Below are 23,814 nucleotides of genomic sequence, written 5' to 3' on the forward strand. Positions count from 1 at the left end.
CGACCCTTCCCAGTTACAGTTGGTGATCACAGTGGTGGTCAATGAAAGGGCAACCTTTTTGGGGGTTTTACCCTGCAAAAAAGTTGCAGGTAAAAAAATGTATAAAATGCATATTGAAGCAGTATAATTCCTAATGAATCAGATAAAAGTGAGTGTAGGACTGGCCAGACTGGGGATGACTTTGAGTTAGTTGGCCAGCTTGAATATATTGCAATATATTGGCAAACAATCCCTGTTTTGCTTAAAGGAGAAGGAAAGGCAAAGTCACTTTGGGGTGCCAAAATGTTAGGCACCCCCAAGTGACTTTAATTGCCTACCTTGTACCCTGGGCTGGTGCCCCTGTTTTTAACGCAAAAAAGCATGCGATAAGCGTTCTTTAGTTCACCTTTAGTGAATCGGCCCCAATGTGTGATGTAGTGGCACCTGTGCCAGCAATGGTGGGTTTGGCTTATATTACCAATTCCAATAATTAGTAAAAAGTGGTGTCCACATACTTTTGGCCATATAAATGTATGGTGTTCTAAATACTCCTCCTTCTATAGAAGAATGAAAAATAATAAATAAGAGGGGCCAGACTAAATTTTGCATGACAAATCGGCGCTTCAACCTAAAAAGTCTGATTTATTGGGTTTCTATGATGCATATATCTATGTGAATAAATCATCTAGTTCAATCCCCATAGAAAAGGACCTTAATTGCCCTGGAGCCGAGCTGTGGCACTGAATGTTTAATTATAATTTGCCTGAAATTTATGCTCGTATTTAGCAGACCTAGGCTCATTTGGTTTTTTTACTTTCATTTTTCAGTGACTGGTGGCTGCCTTGCATGGATTAATGACACATTTTCCTTAGCCTTAGATTTTATTCTACCTTACCAAAATAGATAGGAGCTGGAAAGAAAGCAAATGGAAATGTATCATGCCCAAACTTTAGAAGAAAATGCACTGTATTAAAAAGTAATGACCTCATGTTCCATTCCAGCACATCAAATCAGTCTTCCCTTATGTGTTATTTATTTGCCACATTTGACTTTTGAACTTGTTAGCTCAGCCAGTAATGGTGCTTGTGAATGATTTAGAGGTGCACAGGCTGTACAAGTAAATAGAGGCATTAGCTAACGTCCCTGTCACTGCTGAAATTATGCAAAGAGATGGTAGCTGTGCTCCCATACTGTGTTTATATGTGAGGCAATTTGGAGATTTTGATAAACACCTGCCCTGAAGAGCAAGGCAATATCAGAAGAACCCCCACCTCCCAACTTGCAGAATTAAATGCAGAAATAAAACAAGAATACGGAAAAGTGCAAGTAGCAACTCATAAGTCTGAGAATACCTAAAGGGGAACTCCACCCAAATTAGTCAACTGTCCTCATCCTGCATCCCCCATATCCCACAATTTCCTGCACAGATTATGTCAATAGGGAAAGGAAAATCACAGTGCAATGCATTGTGGGTTATGCAGTTCCTGCATGCTGTAAGCTGTAGTAAAGTAGTTACAATTTGTAACATTAATATTTTAGTCCCTCCTCCTCTGCCATGATTTCAAATGATGCACAAAGAGAAGAACTGTTTTGCAGCTGGATTTCAGCATATAAAATGGTATTTATTCATACTTTTTGAATGAACAGTGATCGGTATATTAGGGGTTTCTGTGTTGTGTGGGGCTCTTTAACAAATTTGGGTTCAGAAGCCGCAGTTCCCCTTTAAATAATGTGTTATGATAAATATACGTGTGCATCCCACAAGTACATCTAAATTAGGGAACTGTGGGAACATATCGGGGGTGCAAATTTGGTTTGGTATTTAGCCTAATCTTTTTTCACTGTATTCCTAGTAATTTTTTTATGTGCCACATTTATCATTTTTGGATTCGGCCAAATACTGAATTTTCCATAAAAGTTTCAGCCATATCCTAACCAAATTCTAAACCCCAATTTGAGTATTGAAATTTGAGGATAGGGTTGTCACTCATCTGGTAATTCACTGGCCTACCAGTATTACCAGGTAAATACACTGAACTAGTCTCTGGCCCTCCCAAGATCCACCTCTGAAACACCTCTGCCCGCCTCCAAATCCCTCTACTCCAGGGGGCTCAAACTCAATTTACCTGGGGGCCGCAGGAGGCAAAGTCAGGATGAGGCTGGGCCGCATAAGGGATTTCACAAAAAAAAGTCGGGAGCTGCTGATTGCGGAAATGACGTTATGCCATCATAACAGTTATTATGGGAAGACGTTCTGTGTGCACAATTAGCTCCTTACGTCTTCCCATAATAACTGTTATGATGGCATAACGTCATTTCCGCAATCAGCAGCTCCCGCCCGCCGTGCCTTGCATTATCCCTTGAATCGCAAAAAAAATTGCGATCCATTCATTCGGCGTTGGTGCGGGCCACAAAATATTGTACCGCGAGTTTGAGACCCCTGCTCTACTCGCTAAGTTCGCTATCTGTGGGCAGTGACATCACAACTCCACCGTCATGACCCGGCCTCTCATAGGCATGCCCCCCACCCTGGTCAGTATTAGAAGCTACAAAAGGTGGCAACAGACTCTCTCCTTATATTGAGTCATTAATAGTAATTTACTATGTTAAAGATGGGGTAAAAAAAACAGGTGATGGGCAGACATATAGGTACAGATGGACGCAGGTCATTCAGACGCACAAGTAAGGGAGCGGAAGCTGGCTGCCACAGGGCCCTGTACTTTTTGCCTTCCCAATAGCAAGTAATGGGCTGGCCTGTGCCCACCGATGCTGCGCTTTGCTTATCTGGTGTGAGGTGCAGAGCACAGCCAGACTGCAGACTCTTATTACCTCTTTGTGCTCCTGCATTTTGTCCGGGGTCTTCGAAAATGACCCCTTTTATTTTGACTTGCTGTTGCACTTGTCAGTGTCCTTGTACTTTAATGAGATGTTCCCTGTACCGTGTTCATGCAACTGTGCAACTGATCTGAGTTAAACTAAATACATAAATATTAGAGTTTTGCCAGGGGCTCACTGGCATCTCTCTCTATCTTGGTTTCAAATCTTTGAAAATTGGACAGAATACAATTGAAGATATAGTATGGGCTCTTTATGGTTGGTTACATTTTAAAGTTGTTTGCAATGGCTTGGAAAGCAGTATCTGTCCTTCGCTATTATCTACAGGCATTTTCGAACAGAGTCTTGGCTGGGGGGGGGGAGCTGACAAATGGTACATTGTTTTGATTGTTACAGGTAGTCAGGGCCAGCAATGGAACAGCAAAGCTTTCAGTAGCAATTAAATGTACAAACCATTTCAAAATCAAAAACATTGTAATTAATGTACATTGTAAAATTGCTTAGGATAAAATGTGCTTGCAATATGCAAGAGTTTATATCTGGGTTTATGTTCCCTTTATATTAATGGCAACCAATGCAGCCCTTCTAGCTGGAATTTCTAGAATTGTCCCTTATTTTTCACAGCATCAGGTTTCTTTACTTTGTTGGCAATAAGGTCCTGTGGTATTGTGAGGCACCACTCTAAATATGAGTTACACTAATTGGCAACCATATTATAGGGGTAGTTCACCTTTAAATTAACCTTTAGTGTCATGTAGACATTGATATTCTAAGATCATTTGCAATTGGTCTTCATTTTTTATTTTGAGTGGTTTTTTTCAGCTTATTTAGTCTTATAATTAATGAAAATGAATAAGATTGAGAAAGAGAACCTAAGATATATCTCACTGAAAGGTCCTGAAATAACATACCATTGATTAAACACATTATTCAGTGAAATACACAACCATTTATTGGCTCAGAATGTAAACACAAAATTAAAAAAAAACAGAACATACTATACCAAATGGAAAGGTACATCCCAATGCCCCATGGCACCCACTCTCCTTCCTAACGCGTTTCGCACACTAGGTGCTTCATCAGAGGAAGTCTGAATTTTGTGTTTAAATTCTGAGCCAATAAATGGTTGTGTATTTCACTGAATAATGTGTTTAATCAATGGTATGTTATTTAGTCTTATATACCCTAGCAACCAGACAGTGGATTGAACAAGAGGACTGAATATGTGTAGTAGAAATATAAGCAATGAAAATTGTAGCCTCACAGAGCAATAGTTTTTACCTACTGGGGGTCAGTGACCCCCATTTGAAAGCTGGAAAGGCTCAGAAGGAAGAGAAATAATTAATAAAATATACAAAATAAATAATAAAAACCAATTGCAAAGTTGATAGGAATAAGCTGTTCTATAAGTACGCGTCTATGTACCATCTTGATATAGAACTGTGTTTGCGCTGCTCTGAAGCTGTAGATCTGCAGACTCTGTATTGGGAAGATCTCTTCATTTCCACGTGAAGTTCTAAGTGATGGTTCTTAGAGCCCTGCCCAAACATTTGCCAAGCACACATGAAACTCTTGGTATAGATGTAGCGAGAGTTATTGCAAATATTCTCACACCCCGATGCTGATGGAAGAGCGCGTTTCACATTTACCTCTCTTATAGAATGTGAGAATCATGTTAGAAAAACTAGAGCGTGTAAATCAGAACTATATGCTAAAATTAGGAGAATCCTACATACTAACCACTGGGATCAATATTAGCTCTTACTTGCTTTTGGCTGTGACAACTAAAACTAAATTGCACCGGGAGTATCCTCCAAAGCTCCGTTTGTTTTTACTTCTATACTACTACTGTACTGTAAGTAGCCTGCAGAGCGCAGGGCCTTTTATATTTATTAAACAGTTTTACACTATATCTGCCTTATTTTCCATTCCATATACATTGCTGAATTGGATCTCACTTCAATCAAAAGCCCAGCTGGGTGTGGTTTATATGCTCTTTTGATACGTTGTTCTGGTGAGCAGTTTGAACATATATATAGCTGGGGTCACATATATTGTGGTGTTCATCCAAAATCACTCACCATATTTATTATTGTGTTTAGTATATTACTTTTTTGCACTATATATTTTATTTTTATTTTCATGCGCTTCTATCAACATTCTGCACATACACTTTGAGGCTCATCTGAAGGGGAGCTTTTATCAAGAGGAAGCAGCACAAGTTTACATTTTTCATCACATTGGAGACTTTATTTATATTTGACTATCACCAACAAGCGCTGAGTATATGAGTGTATTTTCACTCTTGAAGGACTAAATTGCACCAATTGCACAACAAACTGGAAAATGAAAACAAAGTCTTAAGTGGCTGGTAACTGCACTGGTGCAATTTAGTTCCAATGTTAGTAAATTAATTAGGAATTGAGGGCTGATTTATTGCAGAGTACTAGTCAATGTGTTACATTTGGCGGCTTATCATTGTGCTTTTTTTCACATCTTCCCCAGAATTTCAACACAGTCTCTGACAAAAATTAGTGGTTGATTTGATAAATTGCACATAAGTTGTCCTAAACATTTTGTAGTGAGGAAGGCGTCACTGCTGGCTTACGACTGCACATATAACATATAGTAACGGCTTTAGAAACATTAGCAGTCCATGGATGCAACTTACTATTTGTGGCAAATTGAACATTTTCTAATTGGACCGTAGTACCGTAGGGATCTGTCCTTGGCCCATTGTTTTTTTATGTATTTATTTAATGGCCTGGAGGTGGGCATTGGATGTACAGGTATGGGACCTATTATCCAGAAACATGTTATCCAGATCCAAAGATTGAAAATTACAAGAAGTTTGGTTTAAGCAAATAATTCCAATTTTTAAAAATTATTTCCTTTTTCTCTGTATTAATAAAACAGTACCTTGTACTAAGCTGCATGAATTCATATTGGTGGCAAACTTAAAATATGGTGATTGCAGTTACAGAACGATTCCTTATCTTATTTGTTTTGCATAACAGATCCTATACCTGTACTGTCTCTATTTTTGCTGATAATATTTAAAAGGTCCATGCACTTTGCAGTAAGATTTGACTAAGCTGGAGAACTGGGCAGCAAACTGGCAAATGAGTTTCAGAGTTGATGAAATGAAATGCAAGGTTACGCACGTTGGTAGAAAGAATATGAATGCAAGTTACACACTGAATGGCAGTGTGTTGGGGGCTTTGTTAACTGAGAAGAATTTTGTGGATAACAAACTGTGTAACTTTAAGCAGTGTCAGTCAGTGGCTACCAAATCAAATAAAGTTCTGTCTTGCATAAGGGCATTAACACAAGGGACAAAAACATAATATTGCATCTTTATGGTTGAGTATGCAGTGCAGTTTTGGGCTCCAGTCCTTAAAAAGCTGGAGAAAATGCAGAGACATGCAACTGAACTGGTAATAGGGATAGAGGATTTAAACTATAAGGAGGGGCCTGGATGAGTTCTTGATCAATCAGAATATCCAAGGCTATTGTGATACTAATATCTACAGTTAGTACTAGTGGTTGTATATATAGTGTATGTATGTAAGTGTATTGATTGGTAGGTGTGGGTTAAGTGTGCTGGGTTTACTTGGATGGGTTGAACTTGATGGACACTGGTCTTTTTTCAACCCTATGTAACTATGTAACTATGTAACTATGTAACTATGAATGACCATAAAAGGTTGGGGTTGATTTCTCTGGAGCTAGTTAATATATGTATGTGTGTGTATATATATATATATATATATATATATATATTTCAAAAACAGACAGCAAGCACATTAGATGCAGAAGACATATATTGTATGCAAAAAAATTGTATCATAATCTTACTGTACACACAAAAAACAGCCCCGCCGTGCTCCATTTGCATTGCTCAAATAAAGGCTATTTATAGTTCAAAAGAGGAAATGACAACATCATTTATCATATAAGCTTGATGCAGGGTTCCATCCCTGTAAATAGTAATTACACAGAATAGTGACTTATCTAAGAATACCCTATAAAATTGTTTACTGCACAAAATCATAAATAAATATTATATCATATAATAAATATATGTTTGAAAAAAAAATATATGTTTGAAGGAGAGTCGGAACCTATTGGGGACGTGCACCGCAGATTATTCTGTAGGGGGATGCTGTACAATTTTGCCAATTTATATATATATATATTGTGGCAGACTGAGGGATTATTTTTGGGCAAAGAGAAGCAATATTTCTGTCAGCAGTGCTAGGGTTAATGCTGTCAGGCAACCATGTGCATTGGTGTCCAATTAACCTAGCTGCTGTGGGGCTGCCTCCAACTGACTGGGCTGCCTGTGTGAGGAGAGAGGGGCTCCTCAGTGAAACTGCTCTGAACTGAAAGCCACAGTTTACCTAACAGGTGAATATTGCCCTTGTGTTACTTTACGCCAGGATCAGAATAGCTGACTGGCTTGTTAGAGAGGGAAAACCCTGTGTTTAGTTAGCCTCCGGACAGGAGTAGGATTTGTTTTGATTATTTTATTTTTGGTGTGAGCCTGGTGTTTGATGTGCAACACTTGAATTAAAGCAAAACTGAACATTCTGCTGCAATAGCTGCTGTCTGGTTACTTCTCTGCCAATCAGCCAACCTCGTTCACGAACACCCCTCTTCTCCCACGAGCTTACATTTAAACTCACATACGGAGCAGTGAGGAGAGGTCCCCATTGCTCCGTACAGGAGCAAAATTTTGGTCACCCTAGGCTCAGGCCTTTGTGACCTCGCTACAAATCTGGGCCTGAATGGGATCCCCTAATTGTGCTCGTGCCAACTTTGTGAACCAAGATGGAGGATGTGGTCAAAGCCCTGTTGCGTGCAGTGTGTGTGCAGCAAGACACTAATGCTCAGGCTGCCGAGGCAAACTGTCTGTTAGAAGTTCAGGTGGGAGCTATTGCTGAAACACAAAAGGAAGACAAAGTACTCCTCAGTCATATGGTACAGAGTATCTCCAATGGTGGTAATGTTAACCCGGGTGTGTGCTCTGACAGATCTGTCCATGCAAATCGCTTTTTACAAAAGATGACCCCACAGGATGATGTGGAAGCAGTGGTGCCAAATTTGGCCTCTTCCCTAGTGCTGGGACGCAACTACCCTAATTTTGCCGGTGTGCTACAAGTCCTTGGTGCAAAGTCCTCTGAAAGTTTTTCTATTCACTCATCCTGATCTGTATGCAGTAAACTGTAAAAACAAAACATCTAAATGTAAAAGAAGGATAGGGGCCATAGGGTTCAGAACGCTTTGCTGACCTGGTGACCCTAATGCACGAGTTTCTATGCCAAATCCTTTACATGGTACATTACTATGATGTGGAATTATTTCTCAGGTTGGTCCTGAAATGTATAAGGTAAAGCAGCCAGAAGGAAAAACAAACAAATCTGTCATACACACCATATAGTTACATAATGTTAAAAAAGACCATCAAGTTCAACCCTTCCAAGTAAACCCAGCACACACAAACCTATACTGACTCACTTACATAAACCATATATACCAACATCAATACTAACTGTAGATATTAGTATCACAATAGCCTTGGATACTGTGCTTGTTCAAGAACTCATCCAGGCCCCTCTTATAGGCATTAACAGAATCTGTCATTACAACATCACTAGGAAGTAATAACCCCCTACGCTGCTTCAAATGGAAGCTCCGTTCTTCTAGTGTGGCCCCTGGTGTGATGATCTTTTTTTCCCATAAAAACAAACATCCCCTATCTGCCTATAATCCCCTCTAATGTACTTGTACAGAGTAATCATGTCCCCTCGCAAGCGCCTTTTTTCCAGAGAAAACAACCCCAACCTCGACAGTCTAACCTCATAGCTTAAATCTTCCATCCCCTTTACCAGTTTAGTTGCAGTCTCTGCACTCTCTCCAGCTCATTAATATCCTTCTTAAGGACTGGAGCCCAAAACTGCACTTCATACTCAAGGTGAGGCCTTACCAGGGACCTATAAAGGGGCAAAATTATGTTTTTATCCCTTGAGTCAATGCCCTTTTTTATACAAGACAGCACTTTATTTCCTTTAGTAGCCACAGAATGACACTGCCTGGAATTACACAACTTGTTATCTACAAAAACCCCAGATCCATCTCCATTAAGGATACCCCCAACACACTACCATTTCGTGTATAACTTGCATTGATATAACTTCTACCAAAGTGCATAACTTTGCACTTGTCTAAATTAATCCTCATTTTCCATTTTTCTTCCCAGTTTTCCAATTTTGCCAAATGGCTCTGCAAAGTGACAGCATCCTGCATGGAACTTATAGCTTTGCACAATTTAGTATCATCAGCAAAAATAGAAACAGTACTCTCTATGCCCACCTCCAGGTCATTAATAAACAAGTTAAAAAGCAAAGGACCAAGGACTGACCCCTGCGGTACTCCACTAACCACACTGGTCCAATTAGAAAATGTTCCATTTACCACCACTCTTTGTAATCTATCCTTCAGCCAGTTCTCTATCCAATTACAAATATTATGTTCTAGGCCAATATTCCTTAATTTTATCATTAACCTTCTGTGAGGTACTGTATCAAACGCTTTAGCAAAGTCCAAGTAGATGACATCCACTGCCATTCCAGCATCGAGGTTCCTGCTCACCTCCTCATAAAAGGCAATTAAATTAGTCTGGCAAGATCTGTTACGCATAAAACCATGCTGGCACAAACTTATAGTATTGTGGTTGCAATATATTCAAGTACCCTATCCCTTATTACCCCTTCCAAAAGCTTTCCAACTACTGATGTCAGACTAACAGGACTATAGTTTTCAGGCTGATAACGGGATTCTTTTTTAAATAACGGCACCACGTTAGCAATTCTCCAGTCTCTCAGCACCATGCCAGACCTCAATGAGGTCTTGTTTGTTTTATTTTTGGTGTGAGCTTTAAAGGGGCGGCCTGGTGTTTCATGTCCAAAACTTGAATTAAAGTCCCCTGCCAATCAGCCACACCACCCCACCCCCTGCGCATGCGCAGTCACGAACACCCCTCTTACCTTGTGAGCGTACATTTAAACTCACATACGGAGCAGTGAGGAGAGGTCCCCATTGCTCCGTATGGGAGCAAAATTTCGGTCACCCTAGGCCCAGGCCTTTGTGACCTCGCTACAAATCTGGGTCTGAGTGGGATCCCCTAATTGTGCTGGTGCCGACTTTGGGAACCAAGATGGAGGATGTGGTCAAAGCCCTATTGCATGCAGTGTCCGTACAGCAAGACACTAATGCTCAGGCTGCCGAGGCAAACTGTCTGTTAGAAGTTCAGGTGGGCGCTATTGCTGAAACACAAAAGGAAGACAAACTACTCCTCAGTCATATGGTACAGAGTATCTCCAATGGTGCTAATGTTAACCCGGGTGTGTGCTCTGACAGATTTGTCCATGCAAATCGCTTTTTACAAAAGATGACCCCACAGGATGATGTGGAAGCAGTGGTGCCAAATGTGCCCTCTTCCCTAGTGCTGGGACGCAACTACCCTAATTTTGCCGGTGTGCTACAAGTCCTTGGTGCAAAGTCCACTGAAAGTTGTTCTATTCACTTATCCTGATCTGTATGCAGTAAACTGTAAAAACAAAACATCTAAATGTAAAAGAAGGATAGGGGCCATAGGGTTCAGAACGCTTTGCTGAACTGGTGACCCTAATGCAGGAGTTTCTATGCCAAATCCTTTACATGGTACATTACTAGGATGTGGAATTATTTCTCAGGTTGGTCTGGAAATGTATAAGGTAAAGCAGCCAGAAGGAAAAACAAACAAATCTGTCATACACACCATATAGTTACATAATGTTAAAAAAAACAAAGTCCATCAAGTTCAACCCTTCCAAGTAAACCCAGCACTCACAAACCTATACTGACTCACTTACATAAACCATATATACCAACATCAATACTAACTGTGGTCTATGCCCACCTCCAGGTCATTAATAAACAAGTTAAAAAGCAAAGGACCAAGGACTGACCCCTGCGGTACTCCACTAACCACACTGGTCCAATTAGAAAATGTTCCATTTACCACCACTCTTTGTAATCTATCCTTCAGCCAGTTCTCTATCCAATTACAAAAATGATGTTCTAGGCCAATATTCATCAATTTTATCATTAACCTTCTGTGAGGTACTGTATCAAACGCTTTAGAAAAGTCTAAGTAGATGACATCAACTGCCATTCCCGCATCGAGGTTCCTGCTCACCTCCTCATAAAAGGCGACTAAATTAGTCTGGCAAGATCTGTTACGCATAAAACCATGCTGGCACAAACTAATAGTATTGTGATTTGCAATATATTCAAGTACCCTATCCCTTATTACCCCTTCTAAAAGCTTTCCAACTACTGACGTCAGACTAACAGGCCTATAGTTTTCAGGCTGATAACGGAATCCTTTTTTAAATAACGGCACTACCACGTTAGCTATTCTCCAGTCTCTCGGCACCATGCCAGACCTCAATGAATCCTGAAAAATTAAGTGAAGAGGTTTGGCAGTCATAGGGCTAAGCTCGTTTAATACCCTGGGATGAATCCCATCCGGTCCTGGACCTTTGTTTACCTTTACATGTTCAAGTCTCTTTTGAATTTCCTCCCGAGTGACCCATGCGTCAGTAGCTAAATTACTAGAACTGGGCATATTACAAGGGAAGCCTTCATTATCTGGCTCTTTAGATGTATAGACAGATGAAAATAAGAGTTCAAAATCTCTGCTTTTTCCCTGTTCTCATCAGCCAACTGATCCCCCTGTGACAATAAGGATTCCACCCCTTCTTGCTTCATTTTTTTACTATTTACATATTTAAAAAAAAAAATTTTTGGATTCCTTTCACTCCTAGCTGCAATATCCCTTTCCATCTCTATTTTAGCTTGCCTGATAGCTTTTTTGCTGCTTTATTTGCTTCCTTGTACCTGATGAAAGTCCCTGCTGTCCCAGCTAACTTGAATGCCCTAAAAGCACGTTTTTTTTTACCAACCTCGACGTTAACACTTTTATTCAGCCATAAAGGTTTTGCTTTGCGATGCCTCTCCTTGTTTACAAGGGTAATATACTGACCTGTATACTTGCAAAGCAATGTTTTGAAGATATTCCATTTTCTTTCTGTGTTTAACCCTCTAAAAGCCTTTCCCAGTTGACACATTGCAGAGATGCCCTTATACTGGCAAAGTCTGCACGTCTAAAATCAAGCGTTTTAGTTACTCCCTTATAGAGCTGTCTCTGCAGCATTATCTCAGTTATGATCACTATTCCATGTATGCTCACCCACACAAATGTTAGAGATAAGTTCAGTATTATTAGATATCACCAGGTCCAAAAAAGAATCATTCCTAGTAGGTTTTTGAACCACCTGAAATAAAAAGTTGTCATTTAGCATATTTACAAATCTAATAGCTTTTTCTGACTTTATTTTACCATTACTTTAATGTCCGGGTTTGTTTTATTTTTAGTATGAGCCTTAAAGGGGCAGCCTGGTGTTTGATGTGCAAAACTTAAATTAAAGCAAAGCTGAACATTCTGCTGCAATAGCTGCTTTCTGGTTCCTTCTCTGCCAATCGGCCACATGCGGTGTCAGAAGTGGGATCCCCTAATTGTGCTGGTGCCGACTTTGGGAACCAAGATGGAGGATGTGGTCAAAGCCCTATTGCGTGCAGTGTGTGTGCAGCAAGACACTAATGCTCAGGCTGCCAAGGCAAACTGTCTGTTAGAAGTTCAGATGGGAGCTATTGCTGAAGCGCAAAAGGAAGACAAACTACTCCTCAGTCATATGGTACAGAGTATCTCCAATGGTGCTAATGTTAACCCGGGTGTGTGCTCTGACAGATCTGTCCATGTAAATTGCTTTTTACAAAAGATGACCCCACAGGATGATGTGGAAGCATATCTCTTCGCGTTTGAATGCACAGCCATGTCCAGATAAATGGCCCGCTGCACTATTGGGCTGGCATATTGGCACCCTTCTTATTGGAGATGCCTAAAAAGCCTACTTTGACTTGGGTGAGGAGGAGGCAGGGGACTACAACATGCTAAAAGCTAAGATCATTGCAAGGACTGGTGTCTCTGCAGTAATCTGAGCCCAGAGATTCCATGGGTGGAAGTACCTGGAACAGAAAGCGCCCAGATCCCAGCTTTTTGACTTAATCTATTTGGCCAAGAAATGGTTAAACCCAGAGATTTCGTCCCCTGCAGAAATTGTGGTGACTATTGTCTTGGGCAGGTTGTTGCATGGGCTGCCACCAAGACTGAGACAGTGGGTAGCGCGAGGAAGCCCAAAAACTGTAAGGATATGCTTGAATGTATGGATTGCTACCTTGCAGCCAAAAAGCTAACTGGCAGTATTCCTGGGGGCCGCCAAGACTCTGTGTCTGAAACCTTGGAAGATCTCTGTGTCTGAAACCTTGGAAAAAGTGAAAACTCATTTGCGCCAAAGGGGTCACCAGTGAGTAAAAATCCAATTATATGTTTTGAATACAGACAATTTTTGCTTAGAGAATGGGCGGGAGACTATATTTTCCATGCTCCAGTAATGTTAAATGGGAAAACAACAGTGGCTCTGGTGGACTCGGGTAGTGATATCACTATGACATCAACTTAATTTGGTTAATGCTATTAGCCCCCGGCAGAAAAAGTTGACCTAATATGTATTCATCGCTGCCTGGCACAATATTCCACAGTGTCTTTGTCAAATGACCGCTCTGGCCATACTTTTCACACCACAGCAGCAGTTGTGCCAAATTTGCCCTATTCCCTAATGCTGGGACGCAGCTAGACTCATTTTGCTACAAACACAATTAACTAGACCAAAAACTGAGTCCTTGGTACAAAGTCCACTGAAAGTTTTTCCATTCACTCATCCTGATCTGTATGCAGTAAACTGTAAAAACAAAATGTCTAAGGATTGTAAAATATGGATTGACAAAGATAGGGGCCATAGGGTTCAGAACGCTTTGCTGACCTGGTGACCCTAATGCAGGAGTTTCTATGCCAAATCCTTTACATGGTACATTACTAGGATGTGGAATTATTTCTCAGGTTGGCCCTGTAAGGTATAAGGTAAAGCAGCCAGACTGAAGGAAAAACAAACTAATTTGTCATACACACCAAATAAAGCCTTGGAAAGTCATATGTTAGAAAATCATGTTACCTAACCCCTGAAAAAAAACAAGGAAAAATACCTTGGTTATACTGTAAGAAGGGGCAAAGGTAAGCCCCAAATAACTAAAATACAGGCCATTGAAGACTGGCCTTGCCCATTACAGAAGAAACAGGTCAGAGCCTTTCATGTGTTAGTGGGGTACTATCAACAGTTCATTCCCCATTGCTGCCCCACTGACAGTTCTAGTTAGGAAAAAGGCCCCTGCGAATATTAGATGGAGTAACCATATTAGATGGTTTCAACTGATTTCTCAAAACATTTCTTCCTACAAACAGGTTACTGCCAAGGGAACAAATGTATGCCACAGCGGAGAAAGAATGCTTGGCAATAAAGTGGACTACAGAAGCCATAAAATACTATTTGCTGGGTAGGATACTTACTTCGGGGCCCATTCATTAAAGCGCAAATTTTTGCTACTAAAAAGCATGACTGGAAAAAATTCGGAGTAACCACGATAATTTCTGATGTGTGAAAATTGCGCGAAAATTATTTTCTTGGTGATACGAAAATATTGTGGTCGCGATTCAAAAGTCACAAAATTTTTGTATTCAAACTATCATAAATGGCGCGAAAACCTTTCTGGCGTTGAAACTTCAATGCATGATTTTGGAAGCCTTCAATAGGACTCAGTGGTACTCTACAGCTCCAACCTGGCCAAAAGAAAGTCACGATACCGAAGCTTGAATGAATTCCGAAATGGTCGTAGTGTTTGCGAAAAATACAACTTTTTCGTGGAATTTAACGAAAACCACAAAAAAGTTGTACTATTTTAACGATATTATCGTGGGCAATATGAAAAGTTCTCAAACTTAGAAAAAATATTAATTTTTTTTCATTCGTGGTCAGTCGTGCTTTAATGAATGGAGTCGTTAGTGACTGACCATGCTCCATTACAGTAAATGCATAGCAATATGCAAAAATTCCAAGGTAACACACTGGTTTCTCTCACTACAGTCATTTAAATTCTGTGTAAAACACGGGCCTATTGCATGCTAAAGGGGCCCCGTAATAAACGAGGCAGGAGTAAGGGGCCATGATAAGGTTAGGAAAAAAGGCCCAGGGAGATGAGGTATTTTGGGGGCATTGTGGGAAATGTAGTCCGGGAGCGGATTGGCTAAGAAGAGGAAGGAACTAAGAAAAGGGGCGAAGCGCAAGGGGAAGGAGCCATTTTGAGTGTAGCAGCTCCCACCCTCCCTGCCCTTATCATGCTGATTCCCTATCCAGGGTCCACAGTAATGTTGCAAGAGTCGCTCCACAGTACAGTGTTACGCTGGGGAGAGGGATATGTGGCACAGTGAGGGATTTATTGTGGGCAAAGAGAAGCAATATTTCTTATTCAATATTTGTCAGCAGTGCTAGGGTTAATGCTGTCGGGCAACCATTTGCATTGGTGTCCAATTAACCTAGCTGCTGTGTTGAAAAAGGGTCTGCCTCCAACTGATTGGGCTGCCTGTGTGAGGAGAGAGGAGCTCCTCAGTGAAACTGCTGTGAACTAAAAGCCACAGTTTACCAAACAAGTGAATATTGTCTGTGTTTAGTTAGCCTCTGGACAGGAGTAGGATTTTGTATATAAATATAAATATATAATGTGTATTGATAGGTCTGTATTCATCTATCTGCATGGGCTATTGTCTTTCTTTCAGTCCTACTTAACTATGTACAGGTCCATTTTAGCCCTTTACCCTTGTACTTATATATGTCTATAGTCTTAATGCATGGCGGTCCAGCTTAGACCTTGACTTCATAATTCTACACACTGTTTATTGATATCTGCATTACACTCGGGGTTGCTCCTCTGTTGGCCCCTTGTACAAACACCCATGGTTGTGCATAATTGATTGTGCCTTATGATGGGCTGATTGGACGCACTCTCTCCACCCAATCAGAAATCAAAATATGCAAAACACATTTGCAATTTCTATAGAGAGTCCCTTTAATACAAAGTTGCTCACTCTCTGTATTGTAGCAGTAAAATGAATCATTTTCAGTTGCAATAAGTTGTCTGAGATGAGAAGACTTTGAGAAGGCATTTTTGTTATGCTGATTGGGTATGCAAGAGATGCCATTTTACAGCCCCCTGATTATATCATTCGGTGCCAGCATTGTCTATAACATGACCTGCTTTTCCCATCAAGGGATTTGCCTGAGAAAGAATAAACAAGATTGTCAGTAGCACATTATTCTGTGTATTTTCTCCAGACAGAAGCCCTGGGGCTGGGCTGCGATCTAAAATGACAGATGACTGCTAGGAAGGCTTAATTATTCCTCCTCCATTACAAGTACAAAGAGTACCAACACCTTTCAAGTGAATAAAGGGGAAAAAATACAAAGGCCTTTGATTAAATTACCCACAGAAAGTATATTGAATCCTTGCTTTCCCTTTGGAAGTATTTCTGTTATGCTGTATTTTATAATTTGCCCAATGTGAAACAAACAAAAATCTATAGAAAAGGTACAATTATTATTTTAGTAAAGCAAATCTTCCCATGGGGCGCATCAAGGTGTTTTACAGTGAGCCAGCGGCCATCATGTTTATGTGCTCTTGGTACCCGGGCACGAGAGGGCCGGCACAGGGAAAGATTCTCTTCTAAGGAATGTAATGCTATTGCAGCAGAACCGAGGTAAAAGTTCAGTAACATCCTCTGTATAACAGCCCAGTCAGCTCCCTCTGTGTAACACTCAAGTGCCTCCCTCTGTATAACGGCCCAGTCAGCTCCCTCTGTGTAACACTCACGTGCCTCCCTCTGTATAACGGCTCAGTCAGCTCCCTCAATATAACACTCCATTGGCATCCTCTGTATAACGGCTCAGTCAGCTCCCTCTGTATAACACTCACGTGCCTCCCTCTGTATAACGGCTCAGTCAGCTCCCTCTGTATAACACTCACGTGCCTCCCTCTGTATAACAGCCCAGTCAGCTCCCTCTGTGTAACACTCACGTGCCTCCCTCTGTATAACAGCCCAGTCAGCTCCCTCTGTATAACACTCACGTGCCTCCCTCTGTATAACAGCCCAGTCAGCTCCCTCTGTGTAACAGCCCAGTCAGCTCCCTCTGTGTAACACTCAAGTGCCTCCCTCTGTATAACGGCTCAGTCAGCTCCCTCAATATAACACTCCATTGGCATCCTCTGTATAACGGCTCAGTCAGCTCCCTCAATATAACACTACATTGGCCTCCTCTGTATAATAGCCCAGTCAGCTCCTTCTGTATAACACTCCAGTCAGCTCTCTGTATAACGGCTCAGTGGGGTGCCTTTGTTCATGAATTCAGTGGCTCCCTCTGTACGACTGGTGTTCCAAATTACAGAAAGATCCCTTATTCAGAAAATACCAGGTTCAGAATATTATGTATAACAGGTCCCCTACTCGTAATCACATGTTATATTTGTACCACCTCTTTGGGATCCCTTTCTCTGTGTAACACCAGTGTGAATGCTATCTATATAGTTCACATATTGGATCTTTTATCCAGAATGCTTGGGACCTGGTGGTCTTTGTAATTTGGATCACCATACCTTAAGGCTACTGAATACCATTTAAACATAAAATAACTCAAATAGAATAGGATATATGCAGTTTAATTATAATCATTGTGTCTTGTGTGATTCTTATCCTATTTATTTATGTAGAAAACCTGCCATAAAGCAATTTGTGCTGAAAAAGTAGAATTTTTCTTAACTGAATAACTGTTGTTCTCAAAATGACATGGTTATGAAGGACAAGTAAAGAATTTGACTTCATTACATTATCAGGCTGTTAAAGAGACAAGTACATGATTTTTATTTTAATTGCTAACATTTTACAATGATTCTAACAACTCTCATCTTGTTTTTGTTTCCCCTTTAAAGGCCTGGAACAGTCACATCCACATTTGGATTAGTAAAGCCAGAAGTGAACTTCATGTAAGTTATTACTGGTATTGTCATCATTTACACATAATATATATATTGAGCTGGGTTAACTGCTGTTACAAATGTGTAGCCATAGCATTCTGTCTGCAGAGAAAACCATTATTGTATTATTATATTCCCAATGGTCACAGTTCCTGTAGGATAGCCCTCAACAACTTACTCCCAACAGGGTGTGGCCTACCAGAAAGTAGATTGGATTTTGGGTGGGTCAGGGGGTAAACAGTGGTTTTTTGTTTGTTTGTTTGTTTGTTTTATGTCTAGAAAAAATCTCCAAATCCATAACCATCTCCAAGCAGGTGTGGGAAACTTTTGGCTTGCCAAGTGCATCTGCAAATTCTAGCATTTCCTACCATTTCCTCATGAACTTGAGTGTCAAAGGGTGTTCATTTGCAGTTTACCCATGCAGTTGGAGCAATATGGTGAAACACAATATTTTAGTGTGGGACTGATGCCCCCAGTGAAGAACTTGCTCATTATCTTGCTTAACGTGCTCCACGTGAGTATTCCTCCTGATTGGGGGCCCGAAGCTGGTTTATTTTTACCCATTTTCCAGCTTGGATAAGATAATTAATAGTTTTATCCTTTTTATATCAAGTATCATGTAATAAAATTGCCTTGTAATGTATTTAGCATTTAGCAAGTGCATTTTTTTTGCATGGTCACAAACATATCCTACAACCCAGAGCAAGTCATTTCCAGTCTGTGTTAAGGTTAATGGAGCAATATTCCCTTTTTATATTTTATTTTATATTTCTAGCAATGTTTGATAAAGCACATTGACATATTACTCCTCTGTAGATGTGTATTTACGTAAATTGTTCAGAGCAGCCATGATTACCCAACAAGGTATTTTAATAAAAAGTCTTTAATGAAAAAGTAACCACTATTGGCCACATATTCATTCAAAAGCTTTTTATATAACACATATGAGAAATGAATATCCTGTATTTTACACTTAGAAATGGTGCTGAGTGATGTCAGCAGTAATAATTGGTGTATTGTTAAGTCATTTGTGTCACATGACTTACTGAAACATTTGTATTATTAAAAAATATATATTTTTTACCCCAGTTGTAAAATATGAGGATGTTAGTAGTCACCTTGGCATTGCCTTGTATTTTACAGTCGAGTGTACCTTATTCCCTATATAACTGGTTAATATAATATCCCTTTAACACAGGACAACTTATATAGATTTATTCATTGTAAATGGTTTGTAAAAATGCATTGTAATGGAAAACTTTGATGCAACATGTTCGCCCTACTTCCATTATTAAAATTGCTCATAAAAGCAATATTTTATTGTTAAAAGCCAGACAACATAAATTACTGGCAGAAAGCATGACTCAGCATTCCGAATGTCTGCTGTATTAAAAGTACATTATAAAGTGGGATTTTCGGCTAAATAAAACATGGCCTTTGTCACCGCGCTATTAATTTGACAAGTTGTGTGCAGGCGCGACGGCGTGCATACAGCTCAATGTGCTGTAATATTAACAATTATGGTTGGGGCTGCCGAAATGCAGACAGATAATTGCAAGCCATCCACTAGGAATTGTGCCAGCGGAACAGAGCTGATGTTTTGCTTAAGATTTCTTCAAAATGGGTTAACGAATGAAAACACAATTTCTGTATTTCTCCTATTAATAACTGTAGGGACCTATAGGGTTAACAATCCTATAGCTTTAAACCCTACACTTCCGTATTTGACTGTTACTGGGCGCAAGTCTATGTACTGTATCTATTTTGCTATTATTTTTGGATAGTTTATATTATTACCCCATATGCCTTATGAGCATATTGTAATATAGTGTTTAGCAGGGGCTGGATCTGCCTGCATCTGTTGATCCAGGTGTTTCACTGAGCCTGGGATCATCAAGGCCCCAGTAAAGCATCAGTGCCTTAGAAAATCAATCTATCTCTAGTAAAGTCGGGGAGCCCTTGAACCAGGATTTAGTAAGTGCAGGGTATCTTTTGTAGTAGCATGTTCTAGGAACATGACACAGTCAGTTATGGTTAGCAAGAGCAGCTTTTTTGCTCCAATCAGGAGAAATTATCTGAGAGAATGTTCCTTTATAAGCACTGCTGTCTTACTGAAGGGACCACAGTAGTGATGAGGGAGGGTACAAGGCATAACCTTCTCCCTGAACCACTTCGGCTTTATGGGATCTGTCCCAGTAAAGGTCCCCATACACGGGTAGATCCGCTCGCTTGGCGAGATCGCCAAGCGAGCGGATCTTCCCCCGATATCACCCACCTACAGGTGGGCGATATCGGGGAGCTTGCAGTTAAAAAAATAAATAATCCGATCGTTTGGCCCTGGGGCCAAACGACCGGATTATGTAGGCGGCAATGGGGCAGTCGGTTCAGGGACTGCATCAACGAGCCGATGCGGTCCCAGATCCGACTGGATTTTCTAACCTGGCCGATCGATATCTGGCCAATTTCAGGCCAGATATTGGTCGGCCAGCCCGCTCGTTTCTGCCCCTACACGGGCAGATAAGCTGCCGAGTCGGTCCAAGTTTTGCTCTATTACACATTAAAAAAAGGAGGGGACAGAATTAAAAATATTCAGAAAAATGACTATATTTAGTAATTTATAATTAACTAATTAAATAAACGTATTACATTGTAAAGGTACATACTTTTTTGAAAAGCAAAATTTTTACATTGTAGTCTACATCATTCAGTCGTTTAAATGTAGATGTAGGTAAATGGCACACGTAATTCATCTGCTACCAACTCAGGAAAGCAATTCCATTGAGAGTTATTATACCTTTAATATTTGCCATTTTAAAATATAGAACAAAATGAGAGGTTTAAAAAGCTAACTTTGCAACGAAGAACTTTTTAGAAAGATCAATAATATATTGAAGGCACGCTCTCCTCCTTTTGGTGATTAAGGCTTGTTCTTAGTTTGGGCGCTGTGGGTAACCCTGTAAGTGCACCACCCCATCCTAACTAACTAAGGTGCAGGTTGGCCACAGAATGTGCAGGATAATAGCAGAGACTGTAGGGCATGAATGTGTTTTTCATTAAATACAAAGGCAGCATTTTACATGGATACCTGCAATTCACAGTAGGATGCAACACACTTGTAAAGTCCTTTTACGAGGCAGACAATAAAATAGCAAAGCCGTGCCAAATTTGTGCAGAGCCTACAAGTCAACACCAGCTTAATAATATGGGTAATTGTATGCGGGGAAAACATAGTTTTTTGTCAATATATACGAAATCATGAATTTGTTTTCTAATTATTGTCTATTTTTCCATAATTCCATACTGGAGTGTTTAAATCAGGTATACTGAATATTGGACATTGGAAAGTAAGCTTTCATAGAAGCATATTCAGCAAGAGAAGGGAATGTGCTATCAGCAAATGTTACCGTATTCCCTCCAATGAATCATGTTGTGCAGATATTGCCCAGTTACTTCAGCAGGTACTAGAATCCTTCATTAAATTATAACTGGTTGCTAGCCAGATATGCTGTCAAGTGCTGGCAAATACCCCATTTTGAATTACTGTGAATTAAAAAAAAATGGTCCCCTTTTTACAGCACTGAGCCCCCACACATTTTCAGAGCTTACACCCCCCTGCTCATACCACTAATATTGGCCCTTAACACCTTGATATCTGAGGCACAGGGCAAAGTCACCAACCAAAACCAACCTGTTTACAAATACAGTGCACTTTTTATTTAATAGTATTATGAGCGGTGAAACGCAGTTAAGGTGGTTTTGTCCAAAAATGTTTTCCATCAGATTGAAGCGACAGCCATTTCATGCGCCGCTGACCTTACAATCCATGGAGGGTAATTTACCTCCTGCAGGGCAGAGAGCAAAGTGCTAAAATTGGATGCAATCTGCCATGTTTTTTGCACTTTTGCACCTGGGTTCAGCAGCATTGTATCCGTGAGTGGCAGGAGGAGGGTCCTCCCTCTCCCTTAGTGTCTTAGGTCTTTACTTGCTCCAATAATTTAATGCTGCATATCATAATAACTAAACTTGCAATTAACAATAAAACTACCAACCATTGAGAGGGATATTTATTCTTTTTGATATTACTATCAGGTGCATGAGTGCTGATGTCACACGTATGTCACATGTAAAGTTGCACTGTGATATCACCTGTTGCTGCTGATCTAATACGCATAAACAATATTGACAGAAACAATGTTTCAGTTTCCACATGAGGAATATTCAGGCTACTTCCATAAGTATTTTGGATTTATCTCAGGCAACCCATAATATAGGCATACTGTTTGAATGATTAGGATCATATACATATATACTTAATATGGGATGCACATGATCCACAGCTAATTAGCAAGTGTATAAGGCGCTGTGCATACTCAAGCAGGGCGCCATCCCATCTTCATATATTTCACAAATAAAGTGCAACGTTACCATTCTATTGTGCCTATTATTGTTTAAGTGAGTTCATGAGAAACTGATAAGCACTCAAAATGTTGTTACAACATCCTCTATATACATTACTTACATAATTTCACATTATAGTTTTTACACTTCTCAAGTTGAAGTAATTGGTGAGCCACTTCCTTCAAGGAAACCACCACCCAAAACCGCGTTAGTTCATAATGAGAGAATTCTAAGCAACTTTCTCATATACTTTGTTACACATTATCAATGTAAATGGTAAAGCAATTGCAAAGGAAAGCAGTGTCTGTCTGGCTTGTTACGTTAAAGGGGTTGATCACTTTTAAACTCATTTTTATTATTTTATTATTTAACATAAACATTAATATTCTTAAACAACTTGCAACTGTTTTTTTTTTTTTTGAGGTTTTTTCAGTTATTAAGATTTTGTTCGGCAGGTCTCCAGTTTGGGATTGCAGCAGCTATCTGGTTGCTAGGGTCTTGTTTACTTTAGCAACCAGGCAGTAGTTTGAATAAGATACTGGAATATGAACAGGAGAGGGACTGGATAGAAAGATAAGGATTAAAAGGTAACAATAATAAAACTGTAAGCTGTCAGAGCAATGGTTTTTTGGCTGCTGGGTCAGTGACTCTGGTTTAAAAGCTGGAAAGATGTAGAAGAGGGAGGCAAATAATGCAAAAACTATAAAAAAAAAAATACTGAAGACCAATTTAAAAATTGCTAGGAATAGGACATTCTTTAATATAATTAAAGTTAACTTAAATCTTTTTAATTGCTCTTTACCTACTTCTCTGGGAGGTAGAAATTGCCCACATTATGCCCTTAATACACACAATAGAGTGCTTCTATTTTCATGCACATTTCCCTTCTGTGTCATACTGTATGTGCAACGCTCAGTCTGAAGCTAAACTAAACTCCCAGCATCCTCAGCCAGCAAGGATTCCTTCTTGACTGTTTTCTTCCTTGCAATAATCTCTGAATGATTTGGTAGCATATAAAATAGCTCATTGTGATGAAATGCTACATCAATAACCTTTGTATGTTGGAATCAAGTTTTATAATTGATCTTTTTATCTTCTCATTGATCTGAATGTAGAGTTACTTCACAGTCCAACTATACTACAAGCCCAGTAAACAATTCATACTGCAGAGATGTTCAAGACCGGCTGTTGACTGTATCATTAAAGAAGCGGTAAGTTTGCTCTAACCCGTGCCACAATTCTGTAAAACTCTCAAAAATTGATTTCTATTTCTAATAAACTAAGTTTAACAAACCTTCTTCTTTGCAGGTTGCCAGCGTATGCCTGAATATATATATATATAGATATATGTATATATATATATATATATATATATATATATATATATGGACAGAGAGCCGCACACACAAGGACTTAGCAATAAAGTGAAAAAAATTATTAAAAAAAAATCCAACGTTTCGAGTACCAACTGTACTCTTCCTCAGGGAAGAGTACAGTTGGTACTCGAAACGTTGAATTTTT

At 39.8% G+C, this 23,814-nt stretch overlaps 1 protein-coding gene across 1 annotated transcript in view; it reads left to right on the forward strand.

Moving 5' to 3' along the window:
* The window catches only part of st8sia6 (ST8 alpha-N-acetyl-neuraminide alpha-2,8-sialyltransferase 6), a 61,366-nt gene that overhangs the window by 20,030 nt on the left and 17,522 nt on the right, over nt 1–23,814 (forward strand). Inside the window, exons 2-3 of the mRNA NM_001097280.1 lie at nt 17,851–17,904; nt 23,409–23,504. Coding sequence (NP_001090749.1) covers nt 17,851–17,904; nt 23,409–23,504 — 150 coding nt within the window. The remainder of the gene's footprint in view (nt 1–17,850; nt 17,905–23,408; nt 23,505–23,814) is intronic.

Source organism: Xenopus tropicalis, chromosome 6 (assembly GCF_000004195.4).
Source record: "Xenopus tropicalis strain Nigerian chromosome 6, UCB_Xtro_10.0, whole genome shotgun sequence".
Classification (NCBI taxonomy): domain Eukaryota; kingdom Metazoa; phylum Chordata; class Amphibia; order Anura; family Pipidae; genus Xenopus; species Xenopus tropicalis.